At 39.7% G+C, this 23,660-nt stretch overlaps 1 protein-coding gene across 4 annotated transcripts in view; it reads left to right on the top strand.

Annotated features, from left to right (window-relative positions):
- The window catches only part of ELMO1 (engulfment and cell motility 1), a 525,628-nt gene that overhangs the window by 255,244 nt on the left and 246,724 nt on the right, over positions 1 to 23,660 (top strand). For all 4 annotated transcript variants that reach the window (XM_058528310.1, XM_058528301.1, XM_058528318.1 and 1 more), the window contains one exon: positions 1,939 to 2,043. In XM_058528310.1, coding sequence (XP_058384293.1) covers positions 1,939 to 2,043 — 105 coding nt within the window. The remainder of the gene's footprint in view (positions 1 to 1,938; positions 2,044 to 23,660) is intronic.

Genomic DNA, 23,660 nt, shown 5'->3' with positions numbered 1-23,660 from the left:
CTACATTTTCTCAAATAAACTTTTTTTCAGGCTATGGGAGGTCTGAATGCTAGCAGGACCAAAATAAATGCACTCAACGTATAAACTGGTGGTAAGGAAAAAAGTAGGAATGAAAGTGTGCCGAGACCTATTGTCCAAATAAGGCATTGCCTGCTCTGCCAAGTCCAAGTCACGAGGCCCTAGGCAGGCTTCTTATTTCATAGGAGCTGTAGTTTCCTCATCAGCAAAATGGGGAAAACAATAGTGCCTACTGCCTATTTATTAGATGAGATAATACATGTAAAATGCAAACTAGTGCTAGCCCCCAGAAAGTACTCAACAAATATTAACTTATTAAATGTTACTTGTATTCATAAAAATCTAATGTGTCAAAGTCAAAATAATAAATTTATGCATAAAGGGGAAATTCCACTATTCTCTTCTAAGGAACTAAAAATACTATAAAATCTTTAATTGCAAGTTACTTTTTAGACTAAATCTCTGATCATTTATTTCCAGCATTTTGATTTTATCCCCCGCTATTGAATACAAGCCTGACCCTCTTACTCCTCAATGAGTATCAGATTAAGGCTAAACCCCACTGTGTTTCTTGTGCCCAGTGATTTTCATTTTCCTTACAGTTATATTTATTTTATGAGACTTATCTTTCTTACCATAAGTGGTAGTACTATGGTATTTTAAAAACTTTCCAACATCTTAATAAATGAATCAGGATAAAGTGCTACAATCAAAGATTGAAGTCACTGCACTGACCAGCTTGCTATGGCGATAAGGACAGGGCTGCTGTTGAAACTGTGGAACTGTGGCCAGCAGGCAGCACCACTGTTCTATAATTTTAGATGTTGTTTATTAGCTCATAAAACATTTTTCAAATCAGCATGGAAAAGACAGCTTAGATGTGCTCTTGAATAATGTAGAAAAGTGCTGGTTGTTTGAACCTTGAACAAGTGAACAAGAAGGCCTTCTTATACTGGAATTAGAAAAAGTTACAGTTAACCAAAATTTCCCTGGCAAATTAGAGAATCAAGGAGTTTATTAAGAAGAATTCAGGGACAAAACAAAAGTATGTAGTTTCATACAAATTACTTAGATTATGAGGTAAAAGCAGTTTTCTTTAATATCTCTTTAACATTTCTTTTTCATGTCTTTAACAAAAAAATGACTTCCCTGAAATCATTTACCATTCAGATCTGGATTTTCAAGACAGACCATGGTGATCATTTTTGACAATTAACGGTGGAGAGTGGTGTGCTGCCCTGAGCAAGAGTCTTGTGGTGTTTAATGGGTGATCTGGAGCATGTGGAGAGGTTGTTGGGCATGTTTGTAACTAGTATTTTTTCTTCGTGGTTTTTGGCACTGTGCGTGGTGACCACAAGTCCAGAACCCTCCCTGAGAGCAGGCAGATGTCAGGACCCTGTGGACATCTGAATTTTGCCAAGTGTCTCTGCTCAGAGGCCCACAGACTCTGTAACTCTGCATGGTTCACGAAGTCCCTGGACAGGTGTGGCCATACTTAACCCTCACACATGAGGATGAGGAAGTTAAGGTGCAGAAGGGTAAATGTCAGAGATGTGGCTTCATCCCAAGTCTTTCTCCCCACATGCTATTAGTTCCATTACAGCACAGCCACCAGAAATATAGTTTTTACATTATTATTTTCTTTTTTCCACAATGTCACATGTCTAAGAACAATTGTATATGTTGATCTTCGGCTGAGTTTCCTAACCCTGGGTATAAAAGCAGGTTTTGCTGCCCCTGTAGAAGAAAACCCCCATCACCACCCCAATAGGTTTACAGGGAGATAGAAAATGTCGTCCAACTTGATTATTTGAAGCTTTCCTTGTGGTATTTTGGTCTTCAGGAGGGAAACCAGTTGTCTGGTGGTTAGTGAAATCTGCTGAAGAATTAACCTGATCAAACATTTTGCTTTAATCACAGAATCATGTCAACCCCGCCATGGACTTTACCCAGACCCCTCCCGGGATGTTAGCCCTGGACAACATGCTGTACTTTGCCAAGCACCACCAGGATGCCTACATCCGGGTAAGCACACAGCCCCTTTCAGCTATTGTAGGTTTCCTGCTAACTTTGAATTTCACATTTACAGACATAGAGGGATTACCTTTAGATGAGTGGCCCCAGATTTTTGGCTTTCATGACTCAGTAAAAATTAAAATTAAATGAAATCAATCAGGGGCACTGCAAAAGGGATTTTTAACTTGTAAATTTTTTTCACATGATGACATTTAAAAAAATACAATAGATACTGGAAAATATTTGGTATAGTTCAATATTGAGTTATGGCAAAAACTCTTAGACTTAAATAACGAGAAGAGAAACGAACTATCTACCCAAAATCTGCACAATCTCAACTTTAGTGGAAACCCCTTAGATTTATTCAACTTCTTGAAAAGAAGCCCAAGATTCTCTCTGGTACTATTTCTGTTCAATCTGATGCTGGAGATAGAATAAGATAAACAAAAAGCAAGAGAAGAATGGGAGACATGAGGAGGGAAAAGAAATGCCTTCTCTCATCTCATATCAGACTAGTGAAACTCCAGCTACCAAGGGAGATTCCTCTGTGGGTGGGGCAGAAGGAAAATAAAAGATGCCACCTTCCGATGGGGCAGTGCAGGTGTGGGAAGGACCAAGTGTGAATGAACGGGAGAAGAGGCACAGTGACGCAGAAGGCCTGCCCTTCAGGGCTGCTCCACTGGAGGCCCTGGATTCGTGCTGACACCTGTCCTATGTCTTCAGGGAGAGGAGCCCAAATTCAGGTGGGGTGAGGTATCTCGATCCAAGACTGAGATGGAGGAGGATAGGAATAAATGGGACAAGGGAATTGGCGAGTGTTTAGAATGATGACTAGATATAAGCTTAGAAAATGTTTAATGAATGAATTGCATAATGCAGGGAGTGTGAGGCTGAAATTAGAATAAGGTAAGAGTCTGTTACTCTGACATTCTCTGTTGGATCCCTCTTGGCAGCACTGGCTTCCTAGAGACCAGGGTTCGAGACCTGGCACTGTCATTATCTAGTGATGTAAATGTGGGCAATTCCTTTTGTCTGGGCTAAAGTTTCTTCTCTAAACAAGGGAGCGGTATTCCCCCAGGGGGCATTTGGAAATGTGTGAGTGTGTTTCTTTGGTAGTCACCATGCCCAGTGGGGTGCTACTGGCCCAAATCTGTAATACATGGGGGACAATCTGCGCAGTGAAAAAGTATCCTACCCTGTAGAGGCCCCTTGAAAAAAGTCATACCAGGTCTCTGTGTTTCCTATAGGCACTATATTTTTAACTTTATGTGTTTTTCTATATATGCAATTTAACAAGCTTTGACTTATACTGAAATATTATTTGTAATTTAAATAAATTAAATTAAATTAATAAGGTGAATTAAATAAAATAAATGTAAATTAAATAAATAAAGTCTGTTATGCATTTCTCTGAAAGGTTTGGGATCAAGTGCTTGGTCAGAAATATAGTTTTCCATAAGAAAATTGTTTTTTCATAAAAGTTTCATTTGGCTTATATGTGTGCATATTTATTGCACAGATTTTTTTCTAGAAATGTAATCTGCTCTCACAGTAAGTAAATTAATATTTTAGAGATACCATGTAGTATAGCCTTGGAGAGTTGAGTGTGAAAAGGAGAAGCCAAGTAGAAATGGAATTTGCATTAGCTGATTAATGTTTGAGGATGAATGTTTCTAAAATTAGAGCTTATTAATGCTGAATGTATTGTTAATTGCGTAAGAAGCATATGTCTCATGAAAAATAGTTTAATGTTTTAAGCCCATTTTCCTCAATGCGTTCTCTAAACTGTTATACGTGAAATTAATACCACGGCAACCTGACAGAACTTTGTATCTGATAAGGACTTAACAGAAAAACCTATTTGTAAAGAAAAGTGTGGTTCTTTTTGTCCATATGCGCTTTTCTTTATTGGTTAGACATTCCTAAAACTGAAATGACTCTACTTTTCTCAAAAATGTCCTTTTCCTGATGTTTTCTGTGTCCCATCTGACTTTGGATCTGACTGGATGGAAAGCTAAAGCTATTTACATGAACGGATGGGGTTGCAGGATCACGTGCAAAGGCTGAGGCATTCTGCAAGGAAGTTTTGTGGTGACGATGAAAACTAATATCCCAGGGGTAGTGAAATAGTGAGATAGACAGTGAAAATAGTCATCCCAGACAGTTAATTAAATTTTGATCTATGAGCTGAGCGGTCTCTTCTGACGCATAAAGATGGGCTCTTTTTTTTTTAAGTTTACATTTTGATAAAATTTGCTTTTTTTTTGATCAGGTAAATCTCTTGTTTGAATGTAATTATTCGTTTATTATTTGTATCTTTCGTTTAATAAATGGCTATTCTGTACCTGAATATAACCTCACCATCCACTTTACCAATCGGATTTATGGTTGAGATTTTTAAAAGGAATGGTAACACACACACACACCCCCCCACACACAAATATTCCCTCTTCGCCCTTGACACCCCTGCCCCAGCTATCATGTTCCCTCAAACACGTATTTTTCTAGGTTATCTTCTTGCCCCATGTTCTAACTTAACTGCCACTCACTTTTCAACACCCCCACCAAGACCTCCACCCACTTGCCAGAAGCTGTTCTCCTCTTCCTTCATCTCCTTTGCCTCCCATTGACACTGGATCCTATCTCCCATTGACCACTTCTCTCATTTTGCCTGCCGCTGGTGCTGTCTTGTTTCTCTCCTTGGTGGTTTCTCTTTGTTTCTGTGGCGGGTTTCTTTCCCTCTGCCTGCCCATCAAATGAACATGATCCCCAGGACTCTGTCTGTGGACCTTTTTTCTTCCCAATCACTCAGGCTGTGCGTGTTTTCTGAGTAACTATCAAATGCCCAGCAGTGAGCTAGGTGATGGGGATTCCCCAAGGAATAAGTCACTCCTGGGTCTTGTCATTGACAAGTTTACTGTTCAGAGATGGAAAGGAGGGGTGGGAGATGGTGTGAACAGAGAAATACCAGGTACTTTCCAAGTCAGCCAGCCCTGGTGGACTAGTGGTTAAGATTCAGCACTCTCACTGATGCAGCCTGGGTTTGTTTCCCGGTCAGGGAACCACACCACCCATCTGTCGATTGTCAGACTGTGGCAGCTGCATGTTGCTGTCATGTTGAAATCTATGCCAACGGTATTTCAAATATCAGCAGGGTCACTCATCGTGGACAGGTTTCAGCAGAGATTCCAGACTAAGACAGACTAGGAAGAAGGACCTGGCCACCCACTTCTGAAAAAATTGGCCATGAAAACCTTATAAAGAGCAGCAGAGCATTGTCTGATGTATTGTAGGAAGGTGAGAGGATGGCTCAAAAAGACTGGGCAGAGTTCTGCTCTGCTGTACACAGGGTCTCTAGGAGTTGAAATCAACTTGATGGCACTAACAACAGAAAACTGTCCAAGTCACTTGGAAAGTGGGTGGGGGGATATTGGGGACACAGAGGAGAGTCACCAACACAGATGCGGGAGTCAGGTCAGGAATGCTGCTTGGAGGAAGTGGCATCTACACTAAGATCTGTTGGATAGTGCTAGTTAATCAGGTGAAGGGAAGGGGACATGGGAGAGAACTCCAAGTAGAGGGACACACAAAGCAAAGGCAGAAAGGCATATGTTTTGTTCAGGGAACCAAAAATAGTACGGTCTGGCTGAGATAGGGAGTGGAGAGCGTGATCATGGCTTGAGAGGTAAATGTGGGCTAGCTCATGAGGAACCTTTTAGGCTGTATTAAGGTGTTTGGACTTTAACCTAAAGACACTGAAGAATTTCTGAAGTGTTTTAAGTAAGGATGATCAGAGTTAATTTTAGAAAAATCAGTCTCCTGCCAGAAAACAAATGTGAGAAACAAGACTAGCAGCAAAAATAAAATTTGGGAAATTATAGAGAAATGATGGTAACCTGGACTAGGGTATTGGCGGTGGCACTGGGGAGGAGCAGTTTGAAAGAGTTATTTTGGAGCTAAAATAAACTGGACTCTCTCCGATGACGAAGGAGATTACTGGCTTGAGTGAAGGGACAGATGGTGGTGTCATTAATGAAACAGTGTAGGTCTGTGAGAGGGTATTTGTTTGGAGATATTCAGACCCTTATATGCATGTGGGACATATGTCTAGGTGGACATGTCTAGTAGGCAGTGAGATATGCACAGCAGAGCTCAAACCCATGTAGACACCACATTCTGTGTATTCTACATATTTAAACTTGCTCATTCCCTCCAATCTGTTCGTGTGGATTGTTGCAATATTGTCTAAATGGCCTCCCTGCTATAAGTCTGGTACCTTTGAACCCACCTCCCATGCCCACTGCTAGGATGACCTTTCTAAACAGAGTTCAGAATGCTTTGGGGACCACTTCTAGCCCACAAGCCTACCTCTTGTGGTACCTGGCACATAGTAGGTTTCAATAATTTCTTATCAAGTGAGTAAAGAGTTTCTTTAGTTTTATTTAAATGGTCTCTTTCCAATGATCAATTCATTTTTTATCATCTGAGAATCAAGGCCTTTAGCAGTTATATAAAGGTATATTTTTGCAACATGAATTTATTGACAGGCAGCCTGGTTTCTCCTGTAATATTTGAATGAGCTCTCTAACAGTGTACTAATGAAAGCAGTGGATGAAATTGAATTAGCCCACACTTGGATGGGCACAGAACATGAGGAGGAATTGCAAATCTGAGCATCCCGCTGTGCCTGGAGTAAAATCTGAAAGCAGAGCATGATTTCAGACTTCTGGGTCTTATTTACTCTGGGCATAATTGCCTTTACTCTTTCTGGAGATGCTTCACTCCCCAGCTGTCCCCACCAGGGCTCTCTCTGTGTGAGGTGGAGGGCGGTGCTTGGCTCACTCCCATGATCTGCTGTTATTATTTCACAGACAGGGTAATAGTATAGAGCTGAACGTGTTGTATGCTTTGTTTTTGTTTGCTTTTTTTTTTTTAATTTATTTTTTTGCTTTTTTTTCCTCCTGGGAATAACAATTCTCAGTACTGTGGAAGGAAGAAACTTAGTGACTCCATTGGAAATAAAACCTTTGGACTTAGAACATATGTTCTTGGTGTATTTAATTATTCACTGGGAGCCACTGAGAAACCCAAATGACTTTGTCTTCATTTAGTCCAGGACTCATGCTGGCTATTGTGGGAAGCAAGATTCAGTCACAAGCAGCAAGTAATGATGAGGAAACCTAAGGCTTGCAAACACGTGTTGGCCAGGTCTGGCATGGAAGCGGGATAATAAAAAAATATTTAAGAAAAATGCTACAGCTGAAAGAAAGTGATTTAAGGAGGAAGTTACTTCTTCATGGTAATGTTCATCTTCCTCTGTTTGATCAGAGAAAATGAGTACCTAGTGTGGGCTGGATAACATACAAAATATGCTCCATAGATTAGCTCAATCTTCAAGAAAAGCCTATGAGGTAAGCATTGTTACCACCATTTTATAGATACAGGAATTGGGACTCAGAGAGGTGCTGAGAGTTCCACTAGGTCAAACAGCCCATAGACAAGTGGAATTTGAACTTACATCTTTGGCCTCCAAATCTCAGGCTCTTTCCAGTCTGCAGCCTCCTGCCTCTGGGCTTGGGCTGTGATAGACACACAGGTCTATCCTTCTTGACATGAAGGGAAAGGGGACAGAGTCAAAGATGCATGATCAGAAGGCGTGGAAAGTTCATGGGACCATCAAACAAGTGTTTGTTATTCAGTTGTGATCTTTCTAAATCTAGTGTGGTCAGGAAGTTGTTCCTAAAGGTAATAGAGGGGGCACTTTCTCTTTCCCTTTTGTTATAAACTTTATATACGGTATCACATTGTCTTCATTAGATTGTAAATCCTTTGAAAACCAAGGTTGTCCTTTTCCTGTGTATCACCCTATTACCAAATAGGCAATTGACACTCAAATGATGTTATTTAAAGGCATAAATGAGCCTGGTGAAGTTATCACCATAAGGCTTCCAGATTTCAGATGTGGTCATTCATTTCAGGCTGAGAAGTGGCATGAAGAAGTATTTCAGAAGATTAGGGGAGATTCAGAACCTATTGTCAGTTGTCTGGCCCCCTCTTGGCATTACAGCCAGACAGAAGAGTACTGTGCATTAATCCCAGACCCTCAAGTAGTCAGATAAGCTATTTAAACATGAAACAATGAAGGTCAAACGCATGCAAATGAGATGTTTCTGTTACTGCTTATGTCTTTTTCCGAGGAAAAAAAATTCACACAGAAAACAAAAAACAGTCCATCTTAAATGCTAAAAAGCATCTAACTAAAAGAAGAGAAATTCTTTTCAACATTCACATTTGTTCATTCATTGACTCATTCAGGAAATAATATCAAACGCCTACCATCTCTCAGGCTGGTGCCATGCGCAGTGGGCACAGTGGTCAACAAGAAGGGTGGAGTCTAGTTCTTAGATACCATAAAGTAGAACAGCAAGCAAAGGAAGAGAGTAGGGTTTTTGTTTTATCTTGTTTTCTTTTTTTATCCCCTTTGGAGTTTTTCTTATTTCCTTCTGGATTTTTCGATGTGACCTATCCTGGGTGCATCTATCAAGTTATAAAACTTTTACCTGATACTTCTTTGCAGTTTTCCACAGTATGTTGAGCAGGTAAACGTTTTACTATTTTATAAATTATCATACTGTTTATATGGGAATCACTTACGCCTTGCTTCCTTTTCCAGTCACCCAATTTTGAACAATGGCAGCACTTCTTAGAGAAGTATTCTGGTGTTGGGTCAGTATGGAATAGAACAAACCTGACCCCTCTTGTATGTTTTCTTTGGTGTGGTGTCAAAAATAAAATATTTTCTTAGTGACGCTGTTACCCAACTAACTACAGAATTTATAAAATCTTGAGGCTTCCAGTAACAAAATAAAAAGTAAATTCTGGAAGCAACTTGTTCTTTATGTACCCTGCAATTCTTGCCTCAACATCCCTCATAATTTATGATCAACATTTCATCCAATTGGAATATCTGCACAGGGCGACTGTGATAGAAGATAATGAATTATTTGACAGGGGAAAAACAGAAATGCCTTTAAAAATAAGATTAATTACAACAGTTTCATACAGTTGTGAGCCAGGGAACATGTATGTTTCTAATATTACACCAAATGAGAACAGATATATTTATATGTCAAGTAAATGAGATTATGGGGAAAAAAATGGATATTTGTACCTAAGAATTGTTTTCTCACAGTTCCTCTATGATAGCCAATTTTTAACAGATGAAAAATTTAAAGTATATTTACACTATTTCAAAAGCTTTAAATGGATTCTTCCTCCTCATGATGCATATAGTAAACAATATTTTTTAAAAATAGTTGCGAGAAATATTGGTTTAGACTCTAACTCACCCCTGGGAACTGGGAGGCCTGGTTCTTGGGGAAATACTGAAAAAAAAAGTGCTATGAGATGATGTGGTATGAGAAAAGCTACCATCTTTTAAGCCTTGACTATATTTTGAGTATTAACATGCATTATTTGTAATGTATGTTAGCACTTCTCTTCAGTGCTCCCAGAGATGGGAAGATAAGGTAACCTTTGTACCCTCTTCTTCCAGTACATAGATCTCTCTTTCCGTTGAGGCCCACCTCAAGTTCAAAGCCATTTGGGGGAAACTCTTTTCAGCGTCTCTTTCCTGTGTCAGAGGGCATAAGCATAATTATAATAGCAACTTATAATGAGCTATGCTATGAGATGACAACTATGCTAAACACTTTCATTAATTTCTCACAGCACTTCTATGAGGTTGGCACCGTTGTATATATGAGGAAGCTGACACAGAGGGAGGTTAGGTGGCTTGCCCAAGGTCACACAGCTAAGGAAGTGCCAGGATTGAATTTAAGACCAAGTAGTCTGCTTCCAGTGTTCATAGCCTGTGCCTTTTAGGGATTTGTAGATTCATATAGGGGTTGCAGCCACAGTTCAAATGAGTCTTATGGATGTGTTTGGCTCAGCTAGCACAGTATACTTATAGGGAAGAGAAACTGAATTGCCTGTAGGCAGGGCATGCCCTCCCTCCCCTGATACCCACAAGCCCCAGAACTCCCTGTTATATTCTGTCTGGCTGCTTCTTGCATCTAGTTATCTGCCTAGTACTTGAGGGACTTGACTTAGTGGCCACTGACACTGGTGGTGTGCAGTGACCTCTGTGATGTTCTGATGCAGTGTCAGCACACAGTAGGTCCTCACACTGCTGGACTTGGCTTTTCCCTTTCTCAGGCCATAAAGTTTCACTTAGCAATGTCCCGTCTCCTGGGAGTTTCGTATTTATGTGCTCAGTGCTTCTTATCCTTCCATCCTTGTTGTCAGCTCCTGGAGAGCAGGTGCTGCATCTTGTGTTCCGTGTTTATTCTTTTGCTGAGAATAAAAGACTTTAACTTCAACCTCCCAAGAGCTGGGAAAAGGAACAGGCATGCTTCTCAAATTCTCTGGTTGTAAATTTTAAAGAAAAAAGTCACCAGATCTCATTATAAAGACAGTGGGCCAGTGTCCCCAGGGCTCTCGGCACAGTCAGCCCTCTGCACTATGTGTCAGAGCGTGCACTAGACCCCTGGCTGCCCATCAGCCTGCATTTAAGGGACCAGGAACCAAGCATCCTATGTACAATGAGGCGGGGTGCTGATGGAGGCAATGCTGAGTCTTTAAAATAAATTAAGGAACTTTTAACATTTCAAGGGGGAAATTGGCAGTTTCCCAAGCGACATAATTACAGGACAGTGTGTAATGTGTAATTAAACTTAACTATAAAGCAAATGATTGGAGTAAAGCTTGGCGGCACATCATTTTTTTGTTCCCATAATCTGACAGATCCTCCCCTCCCCTTGTCCCTGAAACGGCTTCAGCAGCAACTGCTTCTAATTTTTTTTTAATGAAATTATATGTTGCCAAACACAGTTTAATGTAAAGGAACCTTTTTTATTTGAATGACATTTTCCTTCTAGGTGATCTGGGGCACAGATTCAATTTGAATGACAAGGACCCCAAGGCACAGCATTGCTGGGACTTTAAAATGACTCTTTGTCTAATAATTCATTTAAATACTTTATTCTTTGCTTTTATTTTTATTCTTTCTTAGACCGACATGCACAGCTTGGAGGCTTGTTTTTATGTACAGTTTTTTCATGTTTCAAAAATAGCAGCATTAATTTTGTTGATTGTGAATAACCAAGCTGTTACTGCCAAAAAATCGGGACCCCTTGAGAGTGTGAATATATGTGATTGGATTTACTAATTGCGCTGGAAGGCAGAATTTCTGACTTCCAAAGCCAATGATTTGAATGGAGTACTTCAGGCCTCGGGATGAGATCATTGTTCAACGTGGGCTTGGTTTCATCTCAGAAGACCCATCATCTGAGGAAGGGCGGGCAGGTTCCACATACATTAACGACTGCTGGATATAGCAGTGTGCGTGCTCTACGTTCACGCCATGTGAGTTCTTTTGGTACTGGATTCGGTATCTGAAATCTGAAGCGGGTCTAAAACATGGCAGTCATCTGTTTCATTCTTCTTTGCTACCAGCCCAAGCTGGGTATTAGGTTCAGAATTTTTTACTTAGTTATATCTGAAAGTTTTTCCATTTTTGTTTTGTTTTTTAACTTGACAACACAGTGGGACTTTAAAACACAGTGATGGATTGCTTGAGAAAAAATCAAACCAAGCTACATCATGAACTATATGCAGTTGACACACTGTAAACCTAAGCGCAGTGTGAATTATAAGGTTGGAAGCTACAGACAGCCTCACATGTGGATGACACCCTCCCTAGAGTCTCAACGAAGCCCTTAGCCAATAGTCACTATCTTGGGGTTTCTGTCTTAGACCCAGTAGTATCTTCCCATTCTTTCCCTAAACTTGTTCTCTCTCAGTTCACATTGTCCATTTTTATGTCTCACTATGCTAGTTAAATATTTATCTTAGAGTACCTGCTCTATGATAAGCCACCTCCTTTCTGCTGTAATTGATCAAACTTCCACCTTTAATTATGCGTTTTCTACCTTCACTGTGCCAAGCTCAGGAGCTGCTGTGCTGAGGGGTTGCAGTTGCTTCCCCTCTTTTTGTGCTAATTGCTGTGCCGTGTTTCAGTGCAGAAGTTCCAGGAGCTGCAGCTCACTTCTGCCTGTTCCTTTAAGAGGGGAAGGTTTCTGAGAATCCCTTCTTCTGTGTATCTAAAGTTGAAAGGTGTTATAGGCCTCATTGGCTTTTTTTTTTTTTTTTTTTTTTGGTGAGGAAGATCAGCCCTGAGCTAACATCCATGCCAATGCTCCTCTTTTAGCTGAGGAAGACTGGCCCTGAGCTAACATCCATGCCCACCTTCCTCTACTTTATGTGGGACGCTGCCACAGCACGGCTTGACAAGCGGTGCATCAGTGCACGCCCAGAATCTGAACCCCGGGCCGCCAGCAGTGGAGCACGTGCACTTAATGCTACGCCATGGGGTCGGCCCCCTCATTGGCTTTTTAATTATTTAAAGTTATAGACCTTATTTTTTAGAACAGTTTTAGGTTCATGGAAAAATTGAACAGAAAGTACAGAGGTCTCTCATGTCCCCTTTACTCCCCTCCCACACACAGTTTCCTGTATTATTAACATCTCACATTAGTGTGGTACTTTGTTACATTTGATGAGCCAATATCCTACAATCTTACTATAATTACTTATTAGTTGCAGGAGTTTTTTTTGTTTATTCTTTGAAATTTTCTAGATAGACAGTCATGTCATCCGTGTACAAAGAGTTTTATTTTCTCCTTCCTAATCTGTATACTTTTTATGCCCTTTTCTTATCTTGCTGCATTAGCTAGGACTTCCAGTAAGATGTTGAATAGTAGTGGTGAGAGGGAACATCCTAGCCTTGATCTTGATCTTAGGGGGACAGAGGCAAGTTTCTCACAGTTAAGTATAATCTTAGCTGTAGATTTTTATAGATGTTCTTTATGGAGTTGATGAAGTTCCCCTCAGTATTAGTTTGCTTGGGCTGCCATAACAAAGCACCACAGTCTAGGTGGCTCAAACAACAGAAATATATCCTTTCACAATTCTGGAGGCCAAAAGTCTGCGATCAAGGTGTCAGCAGGGTTGGTTTCTCCTAAGACCTCTCTCCTTGGTTTGTAGATGGCTGTCTTCTCCCCGTGTCTTCTTTATGTCTGTGTCTGTATCCTATATAAGCACGTCAGTCCTGTTGGATTAGGACCTACACCAATGACCTCATTTTAACTGAATTACCTATTTAAAAACACTATTTCCCAAAACGGTCACATTCTGAGGCATTGGGGGTTAGGATTTCAAAATATGAATTTGGGCAGGATATAACTCAGCCCATAATACCCTCTATTCCTGGTTTGCTGAGAGTTTTTATCATGAGTGGGCATTGGATTTTGTCAAATGCTTTTTCTGTATACGTTAATAATCATCATATGATTTTTATTTTTTCATCTGTTGGTGTGATGGGGATTACATTAATTGATTTTGAATGTTGAACCAACTCTGGGTATCTGGAATAAATCCCACTTGGTTTTAGTATATAATTTTTAATACAATGTTGGATTCTGTTTGATAATATTTTTTGAGAATTTTGGCTCTATATTCATGATAGAGAGCTGTTGGTCTGTAGTTTTCCTTTCTTGTAATGTCTTTGATTTTGGTATTAGTATAATGCTGCTCTTATAGAATGAATTAGGAAGTGTTCCTCTGCTTCTATTTTCTGGAACAGATTATAGAGAATTGGTATCATTTCTTCCTTAAATTTTTGGTAGAATTCACCAATGAAACCATCTGAACCATCTGATGCTTTCTGTTTTAGGTTACTAATTATTGACTCAATTCCTTTAATAGATATAGGCCTATTTAGATTATCTATTTCTCCTTGTGTGAGTTTTGGTAGATTGTGTCTTTCTAGGAATTAGTCTATTTCATCTAAGTTTCAAATCTGTGGGCAGAGAGTTGTTTATAATATTTCTTTATTACTTTTTTACTGTCCATGGGACCTGTAGTGATGGCTCCTCTTTCATTTTTGATGCTGGTAATTTATCTTTTCTCTTTTCTCCTTGGTTAGCCTTGATAGAGGTTTATCATTTTTATTGATCTTTTCAAAGAGCCAACTTTTAGCTTCATTGATTTTTCTCTATTATTTTCCATTTAATTGATTTCTGCTCTGATTCTTATTACTTCTTTTCTTCTGCTTACTTTATATTTAATTTGTTCTTTTTCTAGTTTCTTAAGGTGGAGGCTTAGATTATCATTTACATCTTTCTTCTTTTCTAATATATATCCATTGAATGCTATAATTTTCCCTCTAAGCACTGCTTTCACTGCATCTCACAAATTTGGAAAAGCTGTATTTTAATTTTCATTTAGTTCAAAATATTTTCTAGTTTCTCTTGAAACTTCTTCTTTGAACCATGTATTATTTAGACATGTGCTGTTTGATCTCCAAATATTTTGGGATTTTTCAGCTATCTTTTGGTTACTGATTTCTAGTTTAATTCCATTGTTGTCTGAAAGCATACTTTGTGTTATTTTTATTCTTTTAAATCTGTTAAGGTGTGTCTTATGACCGAGAATATGATCTGTCTCGTGAATGTTGCATGTGAGCCTGAAAAGACTGTGTATTCTGCTGTTGTTGAGTGAAGTATTCTATGCCTGTCAGTTTAGATCCAGTTGATTGATGGTACTGTTCAATTCAACTATATACTTGCTGATTATCTGCCTGCTGCATCTATCAGTTACCAAAATACAGATGTTTAAGTCTCCACCTATAATAGTGGATTTGTCTATATCTCCTTGCAGTTTTATCAGTTTTTGCCCCACATAATTTTATGCTTTGTTGTTAGGTGCATGCATTTAAGAATTATTATATCTTCTCAGATAATCGACCTTTTTATCATTATCTAATGCCTCTCTTTATTCTTGATAATTTTTTTTGCTCTGAAGTTTCTCTGGAACTCTGAGATTAATATGGCTACTCCAGTTTTCTTTTGATAGTGTTATCAAGATATATTTTTCTTCATCCCTCTACTTTTAGACTGTATGTATTTTTATATTTAGAGTGAATTTCTTGTAGACAACACATAGCTGGGTCTTGATTTATATCCACTCTGACAGTCTCCATTCTTTAATTGATGTATTTAGATCATTCACATTTAAAGTGATTGTTGACATAGTTGGATTAGTATCTACCATATTTGTTTCTGTTTTCTAGTTGTTGCCCTTTTTCTGTATGTGTGTTTCTTTTCATTCTTTCATTTATTTCTTTCTTCTTTCTTTTTTCCATTTGATTTCTATCTTCTGTGATTTTAATTGAGCATTTTATGACTCCATTTTTCTCTTCTCTTAGTATATCAATTATACTGATATTGAAAGTTTTTAGTTGCTCCCCTAGAGTTTGCAACATAAATTTACAACTAAATTAAGTCCACTTTCAATTAACACAATACCACTTCACGGGTAATGCAGGTACCTTAGAACAGAGCATTCTCAGGCCGGCCCCATGGCTTAGCGGTTGGGTGCGCACGCTCCACTGCTGGCAGCCTGGGTTCGGATCCTGGGTGCGCACCAACGCGCTGCTTCTCCAGCCACGCTGAGGCCGTGTCCCACATACAGCAACTAGAAGGATGTGCAGCTATGACGTACAACTATCTACTGGGGCTTTGGGGGAAAAAAATGAATAAAATTAAAAAAAAAAAAAAGAACAGAGCATTCTCAATTTCTCCCTCCTGTTCTTTATTATATTGCTGTCATTCAATTCACTTATCCATAAACTATAATCACCCAATACATTGTTCTTATTATTATTTTAAACAAACTATTATCTGTTAGATTAAGCAAGAATAAGAAAAATAAAAGATTTTATTTTACCTTCATTTATTCCTTCTCTAACGCTCTTCCTTTCTTTATGAAGATCCAAGTTTCTGACCTATATCATTTTCCTTCTCTCTGAAAAATTTCTTTTCGTATTTCTTGCAAGTCAGGTTTACTAGTGACAACTTCTCTCAATTCTTGTTTGACAAGGTCTTTATTTCTTCTTCATCTTTCAAGGATAACTTCCCTAGATACAGAATTCTATTGGATTTTTTTCCAACGCTTTCAATATTTCACTCACTCTCTTCTTGCTTGCAAGTCTGAAGAAAAGTCTGATCTAATTCTCATTCTCGTTCCTCTAGAGGTAAGGTGCTTTCCTCCTACCTCTTGCTTCTTTCAAGGTTTTCTTGTCTTTGATTCTCTGCAGTTTGAATATGATACGCCTAGGTGTAGATTTTTGGTATTTACACTGCTTGTTGTTCTCTGAGTTTCCTGGATGTGTGGTTTAGTGTTCATTAATTTTGGAAAATTCTCAGACATTTTTATTTCAAACATTTATTCTGTTCCTTTCTCTCTTACTTCTTCTATTCTCATTACATGTATTTACAACTTTTGTAGTTGTCCACAGTTCTTGGATATTCTGTTTCATTTTTTAAATTCTTTTTCCTTTTTGCTTTTCATTTTGGGAAACTTGTATTACCCTATGTTTAACTCGCAGATTCTGTCCTCAGCCCTGTCCAGTGTACTAATAAGCCTATCAGAGGCATTATTTTTTTCTAATATTTTTGATTTCTAGCATTTCCTTTTGATTCTTTCTTAATGTTTCCACATCTCTGCTTATATCACCCATCTGTTCTTGCCTGTTGTCCACTTTTTCTGTTAGAGATTTTAGCATATTAATCATTTATAAATTTTTAAATTCTTGGTCTGATAAGTCCAAAATCTCTGCCATATCTGAGTCTAACTCTAATGCTTTCTTTGTTTCTTCAGATTGTACTTTTTACCTTTTTGCATTCTCTGTAATATTTTATTGAAAGTTGGTTGTAATATATTGGGTAATAGGAACTTAGGTAAATAGTTAAGCATGAGATTTTATGTTTATTTGGCCAGGAGTTAACCTGTATTTACTGTTTGCTGTAGATGTAGGTGTCAGACTGAAATTTTTTCTGGTGTCCTTGTTTTTGTCTCTTCTTTACAATAATCCAGTTCATTAAATCTCTTTCTTATAATAATGTAGTAGTTTCCTAATTGGTTCTACCTGCTTATACCCTTGTTCCTCTTGTCTGTTCTCAACACAGCAGCCAGAATATTAGAAGCCAGAGTGATCCTTCTAAAAGTTCATCTCATCATGTCACTTCTTTCGTCTAAATCCTCCAATGGCTCTGGTCTCACTCAGAGTAATATCCAGAGTCCTTGCCATGGCCCCTAAGGCTCTACAATGGTCTAGCTCTTTGTCTTTATGTCCCTCTGCTGCTCCTTCACTCAACTCCAGCCATAGAAACCTCCTTTGTCTTAGTTTGGTAGAGCTGCCATAACAGAATACCACAGACTGGCTGGCTCAAACAATAGAAATTTATCTTCTCGGAGTTCTGGAGTCTGCGATCAAGATGCCAGCAGGGTTGGTTTCTCCTGAGGCCTCTCTCCTTGCTTGCAGACAGCTGCCTTCTTGCTGTGTCCTCACATTGTGGTCCTGCTGTGCACTCACATCCCTCGTGTCTCTTCCTCGTCTTACAAGGGCACCAGTTGTATTGGATTAGGCCTAATGGCCTCGTTTTAACTTAGTTGCCTCTTTAAAGACTCCATCTCCCAATATAGTCACATTCTGAGGTACTGAGGTTTAAACCTTGAACATACGAATTTTGGGGGCACAGTTCAGTCCATAGCATCCTTGTTGACCTTGAGCATACCAGGTGTCCTCCAGCCTCTGGACCTTGTACTTGCTGCTTCCACTCCTGGGAATCTGCTTCCTAGTTAGCCACGTGGCTTCCTCCCTCACTTCCTCTAGGCTCAGAGTGGCCTTTCCTCACTACCAAATATAAAGTCGTAATTTCATCCCTTTGTTCCCCGTCCACCTTACCCACTTTGTTTTCCTCCAGATGTACTGCTTGTTTACTTTTACTCTAAGTTTTCCTTTTTGTTTATTTCCTGTTTGCCTACACAAGTGTGTAAGCTCCATGAGGGCAGGGACGATGTGTTGCATCTCCGCTGTGCCCCACTGCCCATAACAGTGACAGGTACACAGAAGGAACTCAGCACACATCTGTTAAATGAGTGCCTAAAGCAGTTGAGTTCTGGTGTTCTGCCTTCTGGCTGGATTGCCATACACCCCAAGGAAGGAAGCCGTGGAAATAGGTTTCCATCTGGAATGTGTTATAACCTCCCTGGCTGCAGCTGTCCTTCTGGCCTTTGTCCATCCTGGAATGGAAACTAAATTAGCAGCTATATTGGTGTGCCCCCAAATGGCCTTGCCTGAGATATGCTGATGCCTATACTTGGATGAATCATTGCTGACTTTTGTTTTTAAATTGTATTCATGTGACCAGAGTCCAGCCAGTATTACCAACTTGCCTACCAAATCAGAAGGCATTTTGTATTGGTATAGCAAAATTTAGATAGTAACGTTCCAAAATGTCCCATTGTATTTGGTAAAAATAGCTTTCCCCTTAGGAATCGTGCAATACGCTTGGTACACCCAGGAGTGTTTGACATTGTCAGGTAATTTTATTTTTACCTTGACCTTAATTTTATCAGTTTTTCCCCTGCATTGATAAAATCCAAGATTCTAAAATTTACTATAAATCATAAATAATGGACAATATTTTTCTTGTATTTTATAAAGCAACTGAAACACTATTAATAACAGATATAATAGCTCTAACAGCTACTCTCTGGCTATTTTATCAAATGCTATTCTGTCCAAGCGTCCTTATACTTGGAGGCTTTTAGAATCCAAGACTCTGATATGTATCATTCATACCTGTCTACAAACTTCTTATTACCAAGATCAAGGAAACGAGGTTGGCTGACCTTTTAGTTCTTGAATGGTGATGCTTTTGTGCCACAGGACCTTTGCATATGCTGACTCAGCTCCCCTTTTCTCTGCCCCTACCCCCTTGCCCACTTAACTCCTATTCATTCTTCAGGACTTCATCCTTCTGGATCCTTTTTTATTGGTTTTGTTTCCTTGTTACTTCCTTTATAGCACTTACTCAATTTAGAGTTATATAGTCATATAATTTTTTTATTTGATCATTATCTCTCTCAAACATGACATTTCTGAGCAGGAATTATGTCTTTTTTGCTGTTTGTGCTCACTGTCTAGCCATTTAAATTATTCATGAAATGAATGATTAAAGATTTGATATGTTGAATTCCTGACCAGTGTTGCTTCCCTCTTTTCCCCTCTGAAGTCTTTCATGGCCATAAGTGATATATGTCAGAAGATTAAAACTGAAACCACACTTGGAAGAAATCTGCCTTTCTGTGAGCTGACGGGACCATCAAAGTGGCCACAGTTTGTTAAGACTGATGAGCTCCATGGTATTAAGCCTTACATAAAGTCTCAGTTATGAAAGCCACGAGAATATGTGTATGTTACATGAGTAGACATGAGTTCTGTACGATAAAATGAGTAAGAAGACCAAAGTTTAGTTAATTATTTCGGCAGAGGGGTCAGTTCTGCTTATAGCCTGGTAGGTTGGGGCTCCACTCTGTATATGGTAAGAACAAATAAAAACTAAAATATATTGAGTAATGAATGTGTGCCAGGTGCTGTTATGAACATTTTACATATAATACCTCATTGAATCCTCACAACTCTATAGGGTTGACACTGTTATTATACCCATTTTGCAGATAAGGACACTGAGTCTCAGAGATGCTAAGTAATTTGTCCATTGTTATAATAGACAGTAAAATGCAGACTTGGAATTTGGACCCAGGCAGTTCTGGTGGTAACTTTTTAGTAATTTACATTTACTTCAATGGTGTACTAGTAAATAAGCTTAAAAAACAAAACAAAACAAAATAAAACTGATTTGCCAATTTCTGTGGTATGAATACTCCTACTGTGGCTGATTTCAAGCTACCAACAGTTTATGGCTTGCAAAATTTTTGAAAGTTAGACAATTGCCAGTTAGCCTGCTCTAACACACCATTTACTCAGTCCCTCCAGTGCTTTCAGCTTCACACGCATCATCTATTCGCTCTTCTCAGCAATATGATGAGCTTTGTAGAATCAGTGGGATTAACCTCAGTGTCCTGGTCTTTTCAATGGGTGAGAGGCATGTCCAGTTCACATTGCCAATAAGTGATGGAATTGAATGAAAGACACTCTCTCTCGACTCACTCTGTGGTGGGAGCCTGAGGAGGACACAGATCTGGACCAAGGGCCTCAGGAACCCACTATTAGAAGGGCTAAAGAACTGACAAGAGGTGAATCTGGGCAGGAAGAGACGGGCCTTATATGGTACTGGGGCCTTGGATTATACTGGAATGTCGTAGTAGTGGGAGGAGGAGAACAAAGTAACTAGCAAGCTTCTTTGAATTCAGAATTCTATTAATTGTCTGAATTCATCAATATGTACTTGACATAGGAATTCTTCCCCAAAGAGCCTACAATGGAATCCCCCATCCTCATCATGAACCCAGCCACGGAAGGGTGCAGCTGCATCCAGGTGAGGGAATCCAGGCCCTTGCAGTATTCAGGAGCAGCTGCCGCCAGTCCAGTCCATGGCTGGGGAGGGAGCCTGAAGCTATGGGGTAATTGGGACAGGTAGGTGCCCGCTGGCCATTGCCTTTTCCCATCTGGGGAGAATGTTGAGGACGTATAGATTTTCCTTTTTCATCCTAGTCCCAGATTGGACCAGTAGAATTTTTTTTTTTTAATTTTTAGTAAGACTATATTTTCTAGAGGAGTTTAAGCTTCGTGCAAAATTGAGGAGAAGGTACAGAGATTTCCTATATACACTGCCTCCACATATGCACAGCCTCCTCCATTAGCAGCATCCCCCATCAGAGTAGTACATTTGTTACAATCAATGAACATACACTGACACATCATAATTACCTAAAGTCCATAATTTACGTTACAGTACAACCCTTGTATGGCTTTGTACAGATGTGTAATGACATGTCTCCATCATTATGGTATATATAGAGTATTTTCACTGCCCTAAAAATCCTCTGTGCTCTGCCTATTCATATCTCACCCCTACCACCTACCCCAGCAACCACTGATGTTTTTACTGCCTCCATAATTTTACCTTTTCCTGAATGTCATATAATTGGAAACATACAGAATGTAGGCTTTTCAGAATGGCTTCTTTCACTTGATATGCATTTAAGTTTCTTCCATGTCTTTTCATGGCTTGATAGCTAATTTCTTATTAGCACTGAATAATATTCCATTGTCTGGAAGTACCACAGTTTATTTATCCATTCATCTACTGAAGGACATCTTGGTTGCTTCCAGGTTTTGGCAATTATGAATAAAGCTGCTATAACATCTCTTTGCAGGTTTTTCTGTGGACATAAGTTTTCAACTCCTTTGGGTAAATACCAGGGAGTCTGATTGCTGGATTCTATGATAAGAGTATGGTTTAGTTTTGTAAGAAACCGCCAAACTGTCTTCCAAAGTGGCTGTGCCATTTTGCATTCCCACCAGCAATGTATGAGAGTTCCTGTTGATCCACATCCTCGCCAGCATTTAGTGTTGTTAGTGTTCTGGATTTTGCTAGTGAAATGATTTTCAAGGAAACTCTCTCCCATTGCTTTGAGGAGTGTGAAGTGACGCAAGCTTCCTAGATGATGGGTTATCAATATATTTTAAGTGGCAAAAATATTGAGATCTTTTGACTTATTTCCATTTCTAGAAATGTGCTTAAAGGAAGTAATTTTGTAAATAAGCAAAAAAGTTGCTGTTCGAGTATGTTTATCATTAGGTTCGGATAACATGCAGATGAGAGGACCCTTAGGTAGAGGGAGGAGTCTGGACACAAGGATGTGAGGGAGGGGGCAGAACTCGGCACCGGTGCAGATGGCGATACAGCTAGGCAGCTGGGCCTCTTCACCTTAAGCACGTTAGGATTGTGTCTTTTTTGTGTCTCTTACTTTTTTCTAAAAAAGGGTTCTGAAATGAAAGAAAATGTAAAGTCTTTTTAGAACGTAACAACTGTGAGATAATTGATCTCCCTAATGTTTAAACACTTATGCTATTTATTGTGTCAGCTGATGGGGAACAAGAGTAACCAGCCTCTCTGTGGTGCCCAGCGTGTACCTCGTGGCATAAGAGGGGCTTGGTACATCCAGAGGGCAATTTTGGGGTGGTCAAGATTGCTTCCTGAGAAAACCACAAACATTCAGTGGTTTGGCCGGCAAGACTCTCTTCCCCTTTCCATCCATATCTTCAGAGATCTTTGTCAATTATAGAGTAATTAAGAGATATTTCCTCGTTAATCTTGCTGTAAAGGAATACTTTTGAGTCTCTTGTTTTCCATTTTTCATGTTTCACCTGAAAGCGTCATGGATTTGACTGAGAGACAGGCCAGTCATCAGGCAAGGAAAATGGGGTTTATGTTGAGGGCCTGTTTCCAGCTGGAACAGAAGACTTGGAGTCAGAACTGGTACCCAATATGCATGAAGGGGAAGGAAGTCCTTTTAGAGGCATTATCGCCTAGGAACCACGAGTAGGTTTCTCTTTCAGTACTGCAGCATAGGATGCCAGCCCTGAAGGCCCCTTTGCAGATTGCCCCTCCCCTGCCCCCAGTCACCCACACCAGATTCTGGAGTCTCATTCCTGGTAACAGGAGGGTGAGAAGAGGAGCCAGCATTGCGGGGTATGTGGAGAAGGACATTCCTTTGCTATGGAAGCTGGATCCCTGTCATCTCATAGAACTTTTCCTGCTGGTTCTCACTCACAGCATTTACAGGAAGCATTTATAGCAAAATACTTGCCAAGTGTTTTCCATAAACATACAGCTAAGGATGTTTTTCACACATTCCAACACTCTGTAAATGTTTGTTTTCACAATACACAAAGAAGGTGAGTGCAGAGTTTCCTGAAACGGGACTTTGAAATGTACGCTTTGGCCCAATAAGAATTTGCTTCTGAGTTTGTCCTTCGTCGTGGCCACATGGACCCTGGGGGCACATCAGTGCAGTAGCCTCAGATGGTTTCCAAATGAGTTTGCCTCTACAGCTGGGATTCCTTGTGTAGCTACGTTCTCCAACTGCTGAGTAACTTCTGGGTCCTGAGCAACCCCCTGATGAAGGAGAGGATGAGGTGGAGATTGCTGAGAGCATCACAGAAGCCATTGCTTCTGATAAAATCCAAATCCATATAGATGACAGGGGATAAGAAGATGATTGCAACTCAGTTAAGATGTGTGTGAATGTACAGAAATAATAAATTATAGAAATTCTCATGTTAAAACCAGGCAAGTGAGTGTGCACCATAAAGGACAGAGATGCCCACTGGACCCTTAAGGGGCACTGCCAGCCCAACTAGAGGCCAGAGTTGTATCCTGTACTATCCATTCACTGGTTCAGTAACTGTTCGTTAATAAGCACCTGGTGTACATGTGACTCTGCTACAGCGAGAGATTCACAGGTGATTGAGATGTGGTTCGTGACCTCAAGGGCTCACCCCACTAGGGGAAGTGAGACGCATATCCTTCACCACAATTTGGGGCAGAAAGTGAGAGTTGCTGTAAGAGAGATATAGATAAAGGGATGTGGGGTTTTAGAGGAAGGAATTGCATAAGATTTTATGGAAATAGTGGCCTTAAGTTGGGTCTGAAGGAGAAGGGAAATTTAGACAGGTACAGGAGGGGAAT

This window comes from Diceros bicornis, chromosome 3, assembly GCF_020826845.1.
Source record: "Diceros bicornis minor isolate mBicDic1 chromosome 3, mDicBic1.mat.cur, whole genome shotgun sequence".
In the NCBI taxonomy this organism is placed as follows: Eukaryota; Metazoa; Chordata; class Mammalia; order Perissodactyla; family Rhinocerotidae; genus Diceros; species Diceros bicornis.
This window is presented reverse-complemented; position numbering and strand designations above follow the sequence as displayed.